The sequence below is a fragment of the Ictidomys tridecemlineatus genome, unplaced genomic scaffold (genome assembly GCF_052094955.1).
Source record: "Ictidomys tridecemlineatus isolate mIctTri1 unplaced genomic scaffold, mIctTri1.hap1 Scaffold_295, whole genome shotgun sequence".
In the NCBI taxonomy this organism is placed as follows: Eukaryota; Metazoa; Chordata; class Mammalia; order Rodentia; family Sciuridae; genus Ictidomys; species Ictidomys tridecemlineatus.
Window position 1 is genome coordinate 22,470 of NW_027522374.1, and position 13,664 is coordinate 36,133.

A 13,664-nucleotide genomic window follows, 5' to 3' on the forward strand; every position below is an offset into this window, starting at 1 on the left:
CCAGCCACTCTCCTCCTCCTCCAAACTCTCCTGCAGTAATGCTCTGCTTCCCACCAGGTCCCAAGGAATGGAGTCCTCCATCTAAGAACTAAGACCTCTTAAACTGTGACCCCCAAATAAATGCTTCCTCCTCTAAAGTTGTTCTTTCCAGGTTTTTTGGTCACAGCAGCAAAAAGGCTAAAACAGATAACACAAAAAACACATGCTACTTACACGAGGAACATAATGCCATACAGGTGTGTGAGAACCAACTGGAATTGAAATGCCCAACGTTACCTGAAGATGAACAATAAACTGTGCTAAGAAACCCCTCTCCCAGAGCTTGGGACAAGGGGGAGGTCCTGAGCAGCCTTCGGGGGGCAGCTTGTGTGTACCAGATGTCAGGCTTCCCTGAGGGATGAGGGTGCAGAGATCTTAACGTGTGCTACCCTCCTCTCCGGGCCCCCTGAGTGTGTGAGAGGCTCCTGAACTAGCAAATCCACCCACAGGACACGGGTTATGGAAGGCCATGGAGAGGTTCACATCACTTCCTGAGTCCCCAGAAGGCAGTCCAAGGCCAGCCACTCCCTGGAGCAGGGTGGAATTACAAATGGATCAGTCCATCCAGGGCACAAGCAATGCAGGAGGGAAATGGACAGTGGTGCACATGGGAGATGAGCAGGTGAAACCGCATCCTTTCCAACCTGGGGAGGGGATGGAAGGTGGATGAACCTCAGTGCTGCTTTCTGTGAAATGCCAGGGCCCCACTCTTTACATCAGCACAGCTCTCCAGACCAGTGAGGACCCAGGCCCGCAGGCGAGGAGGAGGCGTGGCCAGAGCCCCATGGCAGCTCTGTCCTTTCCTGCCTCCCCCTCCCCCAGCTCTCCCCCAGCTGCTGACACAGGGCCCAGGCTCACAGGTACCTCCTTGGAGGGTCCCCTCCTTGTGGAGCCCAGCAGCACCTGGGAGGGACCCACAGTTGGACATGCTAAGAGGAAAGTGCATCTACTTGCTGTTGGTGGGGGCCAAAGCTGTGGTTGTGGTTTAGATGAGGTGTCCTCCAGAATCTCAGGTGTGAGACACACAGGAAGGTCTGCAGGAGCGGTGACTGGGCTACACCTTGACCTAGTCAGTGACTTGGTCCCTGATGGGATTACCTGGGTGGTCACTGGAGGCAGGTGGGTGTGGCTGGAGGACGTGGCTCATCTGCACAGTGGAGTCTCTCTCAGCTTCCTGATCACCATGTGAGCTGCTTCCCTCCGCCACACTCTTCTGCCATGATGTTCTGCCTCACCTGCAGCCCAGAGGAGCCCTCCTCTAAAATTGTTCTGGTCGGGTCCTTCAGTCACAGCCGCAAAATGCTGACTAACACAATGAGCCCTTGGAGCCCCTCCGGGGCCAGCAGGACCTGGGAGTCCCAAGCCACGTCCCTGCTGCCTAGCACCCCCTGCTCTGTCCTGGTCCCTCATGCTCTGACTCCAGTCTCAGCCCCCCAGGGAGGGCACACCCATATCCAGCTCTGCTCGGGTTGATGTGGCTCCCTACAGGTCACAGGGGAAAGCAGGGGAGCTGTGTGCAGTGACCTCAGAGCAGGAAGATTTTCCAAGATGGATATCACAACCAAGGAGAAAAGGCACACAGTGACTCCTAAACAGTAGGACCTAAGTCAGCAGCAAACATGAGGCACCACATGTCTACAGGGGTTGTGTGCCTTCAGATAGAAGAACGTTTGTCCCAAGAAATGGATTTTCTTGAATTGAAAGATAGTACGAAATCATTAAGAAAAGCGGGACCGCCCAAGAGAAAGGCAGTGGAAGGGCTTGAAGGAAGAGCACCCATAAAACAGGAACGAACCAAGGAAAGGCTCCCAGTCCCCTGGGAAGACCATGGAAAGGAAGAGTGTCATCAGGCCCAGGCAGTGACTAGAGTAGGACCTGCTGAGCGAATGAGAACGGCATGTGGTGTATGGGTGAAATGCCAGGCAGTCATGATTTTTGTTTTTTTTGTTTGTTTTTGCATCAGGGCGTGAACCCAGGGCGCTTAATCCCTGAGCACATCCCAGGCTCCTTTCTATATACATGTATTTTATTTTGAGACACTCTTGGTAAGTTGCTTAACCCCCCACTGAGTTGCTCAGGCTGGCCTCAAACTTGCAATCCTCCTGCCTCAGCCTCCCAAGCCACTGGGATTACAGGTGTGTGCCAATGTACCTGGCTGCAGTTTAACTTTTTAAAGAGCACCATATTTATTGGAAGGGAAGTAATCTCCAGGAAGTTTCAATTGTATGTATTTGTATGTATACAAATAATAGAATGTATTTATGGGGTACAATGTGATATTTTGATATGTGTAAATTGTGTGATGATCAAATCAGAATAATCAGCATATCCATTGCTTTAAATATCAATTATCAATTTTGTGGTTCACGATTCTCTCTTCCAGCTCTTTTTTTTAACTTTTTATTTGTTTTACTTCGTTACACATGACAGTACAATGACCTTGACATATCACACATTTGAATGAGATGGGGTATAATTTCTCATTTTTCTGAGTATACAGGTTGCAGAATCACATTGGTCCTGCAGTCATGCATATACACACAGTCATGATGATGTCAGTTTCATTCTATGTCCTTCCTATCCCCCCATCCGCTCCTCCAGCTCTGTGGACACATGCATCACATACAGTCCCTGGCTGTGGGGTGGACTTGGCAACCTCCTCCTCCTGCCCCAGGGGCTTTGCGCCCATTCCCTGGGTTCTCTTCGCCCTCCTCCTGGACCTCCTTTGTGACCCACCGGCCCCACTTCTGGGCACATGTATCCAAACAAACAGATTCGGGCCCCAGGGACCCCTGCACGCCCCCGTTCACTGCAGCACTGGTCACAACAGCCAGGTAGGGAATCCACCCAAGGGCCCATGGACAGATGGCAGATCAAGGAAACGGGCATGTGGACACGGTGGAACCCTGCCTGCTGGGAACATGAAGCTGCTGTCACCTGCAGTCCCATGTGGAGACCACGGGATTGAGTGAAGTGGGACGGCAGGCACAGGAAGAGCTCGGCTTCCACAGGGTCCTCTGCCTGGGGGGGGGGGCTTATGGGACCATGTCCTCTCTCCCCGCAGAGGCAGGCGGCCTCATCTGCACCACGCTGGGGGGTCCCTTATCCACTGCCCACTCAGTCTCTCCAGGTCCCCTCTCTCCCTTCTTCGCTACGGATCCTGTGAACTGCTGTCCCCTACCCAACCTCCTCTGATGAGACAATGACACATTCTGAGAGCAATGACTGTCACCAGGCTCTCAAATGTGGTTTACTGCCACCATCCTCATCTCCCCTGAGGACAGGGTCCCCAGCCCACTGCATGCATAAGGCAACGAAGCCCAAAGCCACTGGCCTGAACACAGGCTAACTGGTCCCAGCCAGGTCTTCCTGGGGCTCAGCGTGGAGCCAGGCCACAGAGATGGCCCCTCAGACTGGGGTCAGCAGCACCCTGGGCCATGAGGGCCTTTCCACCTCCAGCCTGTGGGGCAGGTGGACACTGCCACATTTTTATAGTCAGTCCCCACCATGGTTCCAGGCCGGGAGGTGTCTCAGAGCTGACCCAAAAACAAACACCCGCAGCTGAAGGGGCTGAGCAGGGGGTGGGTGGCAAGTTCAAGGCCAGACAGGACAGGGGAGGGAGAGGCAACTCAGTGAGGTCCTGAGCAATCAGTGGGACTCTGTCTCAATAAAAAATAAAAAGGGCTGGGGACGTGGTCAGTGGTTAAACCCAAAACAAAAGACCACGTTGTAGTGTGAGGAGAACCCACAGCCCAGAGAAAAGCAAGGACCGGGCCAGGTGGCCAAGGTCTCTCATTTACCCAGCAAAGGGTGGACCTGGGCAGGGATGGACAGAACCTACCTCTCAGAGGGAAGAGGTTGGCGGGGAAGGCAAGGGTCAGGTGCTGACAGAGCAGGCCTGCATGGCTCACTGTCCCCTCTGCCCCACCTTTGGTCTTGCTGGCCATGGACTGGAGAGAGCGAGTGGGCAGTGGGGACAGCAGTCAAGGCTGCATGGCCACCCCAGGAGCTGCCCTTGGCTCTGGGTGTTTATCCATGAAGGTTCAGACCAGGGAAGCCATAGTGTCCAGTGACCAGGGCACATAACCCCAGAACAATCCATCTGGTTGTCCAAGGTTCCCACATGTGTCACACACACTCTTGTCCAGGTGTCCGCATTCCCTCCTGGCTATAGGGATGGGGAGGTCCATGGTGGGACATTGGCCAGTTGACCCTTCAATGGGTTTATGGCCCAAGATGGGGCTGAAGTGTCAAAGATGACGGGTTTCCCATGCTCAGGCAGCCATGCATCTCGGGAGACCTGACGTTCATCCTTAGTGGACAGAGGTAGGGGCTGGGCACATGGGACAGGACAGGGGAGGGAGACCAGACCTTTGGGCAGGGAGGGTCTCCTGGAGGCTGAGGCTGCAGCTGGGAAGAGCTCAGCTTAGGTGACTGGGGGAGGTGGGAGGAGGGGCTCTTCCTACTCCTCAGCCCCTTGGACTTCTCCTGGTGGCAGGCCAGCTGCCCCACGGAGCCAGGCGCCTATGACCCAAGGCTCCCCCGGAGCCTGCGCACCAAGCTTCATGAGCGAGGCCCTCTCCACAGCTGTCTTGAGCCAGCTCCTGCCAACAGAGCCACAGCGGGGGCTCTGGGGGCCTTGGTCCCCAGTCAGCAGTGGACCTGGCCATCGGCAGAGGCCTGGCTTACAAGGGAGTTGTTTTCCCGACAGCCTCGCCAACCTGAACCAGCAGCCGGGAGAGCTCCTGAAGGGCAGTCGGGGCCTTGCACCAGCCTGAGGCAGGGGCGAGGTCTGGGCCTCCTCGGAGGCTGCATCTGAGCTTCAGCAGGGCTGATGGGCAGCTGAGGGGACCTGGGAATCCATTTCCCTGTTGTGCTCATAAGGCTTGATAAGGCTGTACCCAGAGCAGGGAGCCCACCTGCCCCTTGCCCCCAGCTCTGCTGGCACCAAGGCAGGCAGCAGCTGCGGGTGGGCGCTCAGGGCTCCCTGGCTGCCTTCTGGGAGAGGGCTCTGACTGGAGACCAGACTTCCTCCCCTGGACAGCAGTGGCCACCTGTAAAGTCAACGGCCTGAATTTTCAACCAAGCATCTTCCATCTGTCCCAGCACGCTGGCACGTCCAAGTTGGTCAGCTTTCAGAGTAAATGTGTGTCTGCCAGGACGGCTCCTCATCGTGCTGGCAGGACTAAACTGAGGATGCTTGTCCAACATGCTTTGAAGTCTGGGGTCTGTACAAAACCTTCCCTCAGGTCATCCTCCCCCAGGCCACTGGTGGAAGGTGGCTCCTGGCCAGTGTCTGGCTCTGTCCTTGGCGGTCTCCTTTCCAGGCAGGTGTCTTACCACTCGATTTTTCTAAAAATCTACCTTCATTGAGTTTCACTATCTGGGAGACCAGTGGCAGCAGGGGATGCCCAGACATATTTCCCTAGTCAAAAATCAGATTTTCCAAGAAAATCTGAGCTGAAGACCTTCAGTACACGAAGCAGGAAAGGCCAAGCTCAAAGGTCATGTCCTTCCCAGGACTCTGACTGGCTTCTCCTCTTCCTTATTCTACTTTCTCTTTCCCCTGAGTCCATCCATCAGCCTCGACCACTCCTCCTTCCAGAACAGGTTGAGTTTCACCCCAACTTCATGAGCTTTAGGTAGATAATACTCTTGTTATAGTAGAAAGTGGCCCAACAGCACCTCTATCCACCCCAAGTCTCCAATGGCCTACACATGAAGACTTTCATCTTCAATACTCTCCTCTGCCAAAGGAAAGATGATTCCACATCAGAACAGCTCTAGAATATGTCCAAAAAAGCAACTCGAATCAATGTCCTCTATGAGGTTCTGCTTCCTTTAAGGTGTTCACAGCACATAAGAAATGAGTATACCACCAGGTACAGTGGCACACACCTGTAACCCCAGGGAATTGGGCTTTTGAGGCTGGAGGATCACAAGTTCAAGGCCAGCCTCAACAACTTAGGGTGTCACTAAATTGTTGAGGGCCTTGCTAAGTTGCTATCTCAAAACAAAATAGAGCAAGGATTAGGGATGCAGCTTTGGTGGTAAAGCACCTGTGGGTTCAATCCCTAGTACCAGAAGAAATAAACTAATAGCAGAGCATTAAAAAATTACAGAATCTTTAAACTTTGAGAAAGAATATTTGATTAGATATATATCGTGTAGAAAATATTGATTGTACATAAAGTATAGAAAATGTTTAAGGAATGATAGTAAATTTGTAAGAACTGAGCAGTAAATGTGAATACCGTCCTCCCCCCACATGGAACCCTATCACACAACTGGAATCCAACAGCTTTGAGGCACCCAGACCTGCCTCTCTCACTGGTTCCACTCTTGGGGCTCCTGTTCCAATTCTGTGTCTCAAACACCCTCACACTCCACAGGACCAAACTTCAGCAGCATCTTCTTCTTGCCCCATCTTCTGCCCAACTTCCTGTTGTCTCTCCTTCTTCTCCTTATCCTGGGGGGTCAGGACACAATTCTTCTCTCTGTTCCTTTCCTCTTTCCTTCTATCCCCAAATGTTGGTTCTTCTGTTTGATGGTTCACTCATTGATTCAGATGTCTTTTCTCTGTGTGCTGGGGATTGAAGAATTCAGGGCCTTGCACATGCTAAGCACACACTCTACCACGGAGATGCACCCCCATCAGAAATATTTCAGGGCATCAAAAATGCTTGGGTCCAACCAGGAAGGGTGGCACACACCTGTAATCCCAGTGATTTGGGAAACTAAGGCAGGTTTGAGACCAGCCTCAGCAATTTAGTGAGACCCTGATTCATAATAAAAAGTAGCAGGGACTGGGAATGTAGCTCAGTGGTAAAGTGCCCCTGGGTTTAATACCGAGTAGCAAAAAAACAAAGCCCCGTCACTGCACTGGGGATGGAAAGCACACCGCAAACAGCATGGCCAGCCTACTTTCAGTGGGTGAGGGCAGCTGCAACCTGAGGCCCTGTGCACCAAGGGGAGTGGAAAGGGTAGAGCATAGAGAGAGTATCATGGGAACCATGTAGGCAACCCAGCTCACACCATCCAGGTACATGCAGAGGAGAAGCCCAGAGAGTTAAGTGCTGAGACAGCGACTTCTGGTTTCAGAGGCTGTGTCTAGACCAGAAAGAGTAGTCTGAAGATGTCTGCTGAATTTGGCCATTAATGAGAGCATCATCCTGACAGCAAGGGCTGGGCTGAGCTGGGCCAGAAAGTGAAGGGGGAGCTAGTGAACAAGATCAACTCTTTCAGGAAATAAGGCCCAGAAGGTACAACAGGTGGAGTGGAGGCCTGGGATGTTAAGGCTGGGACTAGTATGACTTTTAAGATGAGCACAAACATGTGTAGATGACCATGGGAAGGAATGGTAGTGATGTAACAGCAGCACACAGGGCACTCTCTGGTGCCATCCACTCTACTATGAGGTTTACATGAATTAACCCACAATTCCCTGTTTTACAGATAGGGAAATTGAGTGACCAGGGGCTGAGTAGCATACCCCAGGTCCCCCTGCTGCTCAGTTCTAGAGCTCCGATTTGAACTTATGTGGTCTTCACCAGAGTCTTTGCCACCAACCACCAAGCAAGTGAGTCTAGGAGGAGTTGCAATCAGGGAATGGAGTATGCTGGGAGTGAAAGTTGGAGCATGAAATCAGTGCCTGAAATTAGTGCTGCCATTAATAGAAAGGAGCCCTGTCTGGTGAATCTTAGAGGGCAGACCACATTTAGGTCCCTTGAGACTTGGGGATCCTGGACATGGAAGGCCTCACTCTGAGCAGAGGAGGAAGAGCAATGGACTAAGGCCTGACCTAGGGCAGGAAAAACCACAGGATGGAGGAATGGAACAGGCTGCCAGGCAAAGTCAATGATGATACTAGAAGCTGGAGAGAGGAGAAGACAGGGAGACCACAGGGCTGAGGAATAAGGGCCAAGCACAGGAGTCACAGCTGGGAGGGAACCACATATGGCAGTGGTGGATGGGAGGTGATGAGCAGACAGGCTCCTCTGTCTGTTCAGCTATCTCAGGGTCTGAAGCTTCCCCTCCCCCACTGATGCTGCCCACCAGTCTTCCTGAAAGAGCCTTTAGTTAAGTGATTGCCATACTAAAGGAATCCCAGGGCAAAGATGCCCACTATATCATTCCTAGTGGATGCTCAAAGAAAAAGCAATACAGACACAGATGGGGAAGAAAGCAAAGAAACTGCTCCACAGGACATGAGGTTCCTTTTAGAGTGAACAACAACGAATGCTGGGGAAGAAGCTCAGTGATCGAGCACCCCTGGTTCGATCCTCAGTGCTGGAAAAACATCAACACTAAGGACTCCTGCTCTTTGGAAGATGCGATGAAGAAAATAAAATGTCAAGCCATGAATTGCAAGAAAAGATTTGCAACACATACATCTGAATCCAGTATAGAGAACTCCTGAAACTCAATAAGAAAACAACACAGTTTTTTTTAAAATGGGCAAAGTTTGGAGCAAACACTTCACCATCAATATACCCATGGCTTATAAGACACAAAAATATGCTCAACACCATTAGTCATTAGGAAAATACAGAGTGGAGCCCTAGTGATATACCACTACTCATTTATTAGACAGGCTACAATTTGAAAACAAAAAAGAATAGTGACCAATGACAGTATCAAATGCTAGTGAGGATGTGGAGCAACTGGAATTCTCATTCATTGCTGGTACAAAATAGAAACATTAGAGTTGTTTTCTAAAATGTCCCATAAGTTTATCTCATGACTCAGCAATGCCACCCTTAACAATTTACCCAACAGAAATGAAAACTTATGTCCACATGTCTATGCATCAATGGTTGTTGTAGCAGCTTTATTTATAACTGCCTGAAACTGGCTGGGCACAGTTCCCCATGACTTTAATGGCTTGGGAGGCTAAGGCAAGTGGGTGACAAGTTCAAAGCCTCAGTAACTTAGGAAGGCCTTAAGCAACTTAGTAAGACCCTTTCTCAAAATTTTAAAAATTTTTCAAAAAGAAAACATAAGGGTGCTGGTTGTGGGGTGGGTGAGGCTGGGATTGTTGCTCAGTGGTTAAGCACCTCTGGGTTCAATCCCTGGTACAAAAACAAAACAAAAATTTTGCCAAAACCTAGATGCAAAGTAAAAATACTTCAATTGGTGAATGTACAAATAGTCTGTAGGGAAATACATACTACAAGAAACAAAAGAAAATAAACTACTGATATGAGCAACTACATAGATGAATCTCAAATGCATCGTGCTCAGTGAATGAAGCCAGACTAGAAAGCCCAAAACACCATTGATGCATGATTCCGGAAAGAGAAAAACCACAAGGACTTAGGGAGAGAAAATGACAACAAGAGATGAAAGGATTTTCTGGGGTAGTGAAACTGGTTAACCTTGATCTTGATGGAGAGTACACAATGTCATTTGTCAAAATCCCTAACTATAGATGAAAAAGGGTGAATTTACTGTTTCTAATTACCCCTCAAAATGACATTTTCACAAAATTTTTCATGGCTCCCAGGTTTCCAGTTCTTCCAAACAAAATTCCAAGCTTGGCTTTCTGGGCCTTTCTAATCTTGACCCCCATAGGGTCAACCTCATTGCCCATGTCACCTTGTCCTTGAACTAGGATCCATTTCTTCATCATTCTGTTAACACCCTACTTTCAGATTTCTGTGCCTTTCTACAAAATTGTACCTCTCACAGTCAATGCCCTCCTGTCTGCCTCTCCAAAAGCACACCTAGGACACAAAGAGTGGCATGTTCTCCTCTACAGCGTGGGCTTCACCAAACTCCCAGTCTCTTCCAGTTGGCTACACCACTCAGGACTGACCCCTTGCTCAGAGTGTTCCTGGTGTCTCCCAGTGTTATTCTGATGGCAGGTTGCTTATCAACACAAGTGCATGATGTACTTACTCACCCCTACACCCATCCCTCAAATAACTACTACCTAGAACACCCAGCACACAGTAGGCTTTCTTTTTTTTTAAGAATTTTTTAATATTTACTTTTTAGTTCTTGGCAGACACAACATCTTTGTTTGTATGTGGTGCTGAGGATTGAACCTTGGCCACACGCATGCTAGGCGAGCGCACTACCACTTGAGCCACATCCCCAGCCCACACAGTAGGCTTTCAATGCAATGCACCCAGGAGGCAGAATGGCCCCAAGCTCCAGGGTATAGAAATATCTGAGCTGCATCTTCAGAGGTGGGTCTGGAAGGACTCATGAGGCATCATCAAGGCCAAGGGCAGTGGAGAAAGTGCACAAAGTGTCTAATTGAAGAGGTGCAAGATGCCTCCACACAGCCAAGGGCACACACACTCACCACTTACCTTCTCCTCATACGGTCACCTTGCGGTGCCCACCGCCACTGCCTTGATGAACAATTGCAGGATGAGCGGGACCAGGAGGGCCCCAGTGGATACAGCCACTAGGATGCTGTGCACAGGCTAAGAATGGAAGCCATGGAAGAGCTCCTCCCTGGCCCGCTTTCGACCCCACTGCTCCCTCCTTACCTCTCACCCCAGGTAGCACTGCCCATGGCTCTCCCTCTCCCTCCATGGACTGGACAGTTAGTCCAGTTCAACCAAGGGAAACCTCCCTCCACCACACTGTCTTCCCACCTGTCCATTTTCAACTTTCATTACCCTACTCTGAGGGCCCCTAGATTCTTAACTCCACAGGCATCCTATCTCGTCCATGTTCCTGACTCCACTGGCCTTCCAAATGTCCTTCACAGGTCCTGCCAAGTGACTTCTCCCTCTAGCCCCGCCCACGTCAGCCCCTCCCCTGTCACCCTGACCCTACTGGGCTGTTTGCCCCTCCCTCCCCACCACATCAGCACTTCCCAGTGTGCGCCCTTGGGAGTGTGTGGATACGTCATGATTTTGTCCAAAAACGCCACGTTCCTCCTGCATATGATGAAAACCATGCAGGTGGCCAGCACGGTACCCAGATAGAGGCACAGGGACACGAGGAGTAGCAGGTAGAGCCGGATGTTTCGGCGCCCCACGCAGTTATTCACCCACCTGCAATGGTGGTCGAACTCCTAGGGGAGAGGAGACAGGTCTGAGGGTCCTTCTGGAATGGCCTCCATCACTCCCTAATCCTGGGGCCTCCCCTAACGCAGCCCTCTAGGCCACCTGCTCTTGACCTTACATAAGGGTTCCCATCTCAGTGAGAGCACAGTTAGAACCCCATGGCTCATCAAGTCACCTGTCCTGAGTGAGGTCTTTAGAGACAAGACCTGCCTGGTGTCACGTGGACCAGGACATGAAAACTCTGGGCCTCCATTTCCTCAAGTACTGGAAAAGGATGAAAAAAATGCCCTTCCACTACCGGCTGTCTGCTCTTGTGAACCATGTTCCCAGAGTGCCACATGAAGCACTCTGGGAATATGGTCTGATACCCCCACCTGGCCCACTCATGATGTGAGGTTCCTGGTCCTGGCCAGGTGCAAGGAGATAGGTTGGTGAGTGGGCAGGGAGGAGGAGCACTCACCTCCACACAGATGTCACACCTTTTGCAGTGGAAGGTTCGGGGCAGGCGGTGAAAATAACACGTGGGACACCACGGCATGTGGTACAACCTGCCATTCACTCGTGCCATGTATACAGTCTCAGGGTCCTGCTCGAAGGCGTCTGGCAGGGAGAGAGGTGTGGGAATGGAGGAGGCCCTTGTATTACTCTGATGCTCAGGGCAGCCCCATAGCATCACTGGGCATCAAGAAGGTGGGGAGGAGGAGGGCAGGGGAACCCCAGTCCCTGTTGAGCAAGCTGACCACTCAGATGGGCGGCAGTCAGAGAGAAGGGCTGTCCAGCACAGGAGCTCTACATGGAGCTCCCCCTGTGGAATAGTGATCAGTGCTTGGAGTTGGATGTGAAATGGGAAGGAGGAAGGGGGAACTGCGTGGCTGGAAGAGCCTGCTGCCTCTCTTGGCCCGTCCTCCCTTCTAAAGCAACTGGAAAACCTCCAGGATTCTGTTTTTCACACTTCAGTGGCTTGGGAAATGAAGTGCCAGGGCCCAAGTAATAGTGACAGGGTAAGAAGGGATCCTGAGGCCACAGGTGGGGTCAGCCCTTTACAAATGACCCCTGTAGGCACCAGCCTTGGGGTGCCACCTCCCTCTCCCAGGAGTCCGAGGCCTTACCTCTGTGCAAGATTCCTGGGTCTGAAAAATTCATGCCAATGAGGCTATACAAACTCAGGAGGCAGAGAAGTCCGGAGACCACTGGGTAGGCCCACTCTCCATTTTGCGCCAGTGCTCAGCCTCTGAAATCAGAGCCAGACTCCGTTCTAGTTGGGGGCAACCCGGAGCCCCCATGAAGCCCGGCTCACCTGAGGTCAGACCCACACACCTTAAGGACAGATCTGAATATCCAGGCTAGAGACAGACCCCATTCCCTCCACCAAATGTCATCAGCATTACCAGCCTCCAACAGTCCCCCCAAATCCTCAGGCTCCCCACATCTCTGTGCTTCCCACTAAATATCCTCCTTCCCCTCTTGGCCTCCCTCCACCTCCCTGCCTCTGCACTCTCACTGTCTATTTCCCTTCTGTCTCTTTTTGAGAACCCACAGCTTGCCCGGAGACTCACGGAAATATAAAGAACACAGCACTTAGATACACCAGGGCTGCCACAGTGAAACAAGCCCAGAGGCTTGAGAATAGCCAGGATCTGGCTGGGGGTCGGGGTGGGGACAATAAATCGTTTGATACAGTCATGCTGCGATGCCTGCTCTCAAACAAATGAGAGCCAACTGCTCCTTCTCCTGGCTTGGCACCCAGAGTACCATGACTACAAGTGTGACATCAGAGAGGTTCCGGAATGGGGGCTCTGGCTGCTTCCTGTGCCCACTGATATCAACCTTCCCCTGGCCTCACATACACACTTCTGGACGGGGACATCCTGCTCTTACAATGTGGCTTTGTTGGAGCTTGTGAGGATGGATGTAGTTTATCCCCCAAAGGTTCTTAGGCTGGAGGCTAGGTCCTCGGTGTGGCAGTGTTGAGGGGGTAGAACCTGCAAGAGGTGGGGCCTAGTGGGAGGTAATTTGGCCACTGGGGATGAGGCCCTTGAAAGGGAGTAATGAACTTCTCATGGGTCCCTGTTAGTTCCTATGAGAGGGGGTGTTATAAAATGAACAAGACTCATCCTCCCCAGTTTCTGGCCATTCAGTCTCAACCCCTTGCATGTCCTCCCACCATGATGCCATTCACCATGTTGTAATCACTCTCACCAAAGATCAGTCTCAGGGGCTACCAAATGTTGCATTCTGTGCTAAATAAACCTCATCTCTTTATAAAGTACCCATTCTTGGGTATTTTGTTAGAGCAACAGAAAGCATCTAATACAGAGACCATGTCATATGGTTTATGGGGAGAAGATTGGTGATGGTTAGTTATCCCCCTTTCAGGCCCAGTGCTAATGGAAGTAGGCATAAGTGCTCCTCACTTATCCTAGTGCCACTTCTTCCTTTCTGTTGTAACAAAGCTCCATTTTGGGGAGGAGGTAGCAAGCTACCAACTAAATATCTTCCCAGTTTCCTTCACTTCCAGGGTGGGTTTTATGACATACTTCTGTCTCAACATAAAACATAAAATGGGCTGGGGATGTGACTCAATGGTTAAGCAACCCT

At 51.1% G+C, this 13,664-nt stretch overlaps 1 protein-coding gene across 24 annotated transcripts in view; it reads right to left on the reverse strand.

Moving 5' to 3' along the window:
• LOC144373200 (palmitoyltransferase ZDHHC19-like) overlaps positions 1-13,664 on the reverse strand; it is a 68,919-nt gene that overhangs the window by 20,251 nt on the left and 35,004 nt on the right. For 12 of the 24 annotated variants that reach the window (XM_078036302.1, XM_078036303.1, XM_078036295.1 and 9 more), the window contains 3 exons: positions 11,527-12,297; positions 10,905-11,074; positions 214-10,464 (listed from right to left, as the gene is read on the reverse strand). In XM_078036302.1, the coding sequence (XP_077892428.1) occupies positions 10,374-10,464; positions 10,905-11,074; positions 11,527-11,739 (474 nt within the window). In that variant the 5' untranslated portion in view covers positions 11,740-12,297 and the 3' untranslated portion in view covers positions 214-10,373. The remainder of the gene's footprint in view (positions 1-213; positions 10,465-10,904; positions 11,075-11,526; positions 12,298-13,664) is intronic. The other 12 variants (XM_078036314.1, XM_078036310.1, XM_078036311.1 and 9 more) reach the window with 10 other exon arrangements.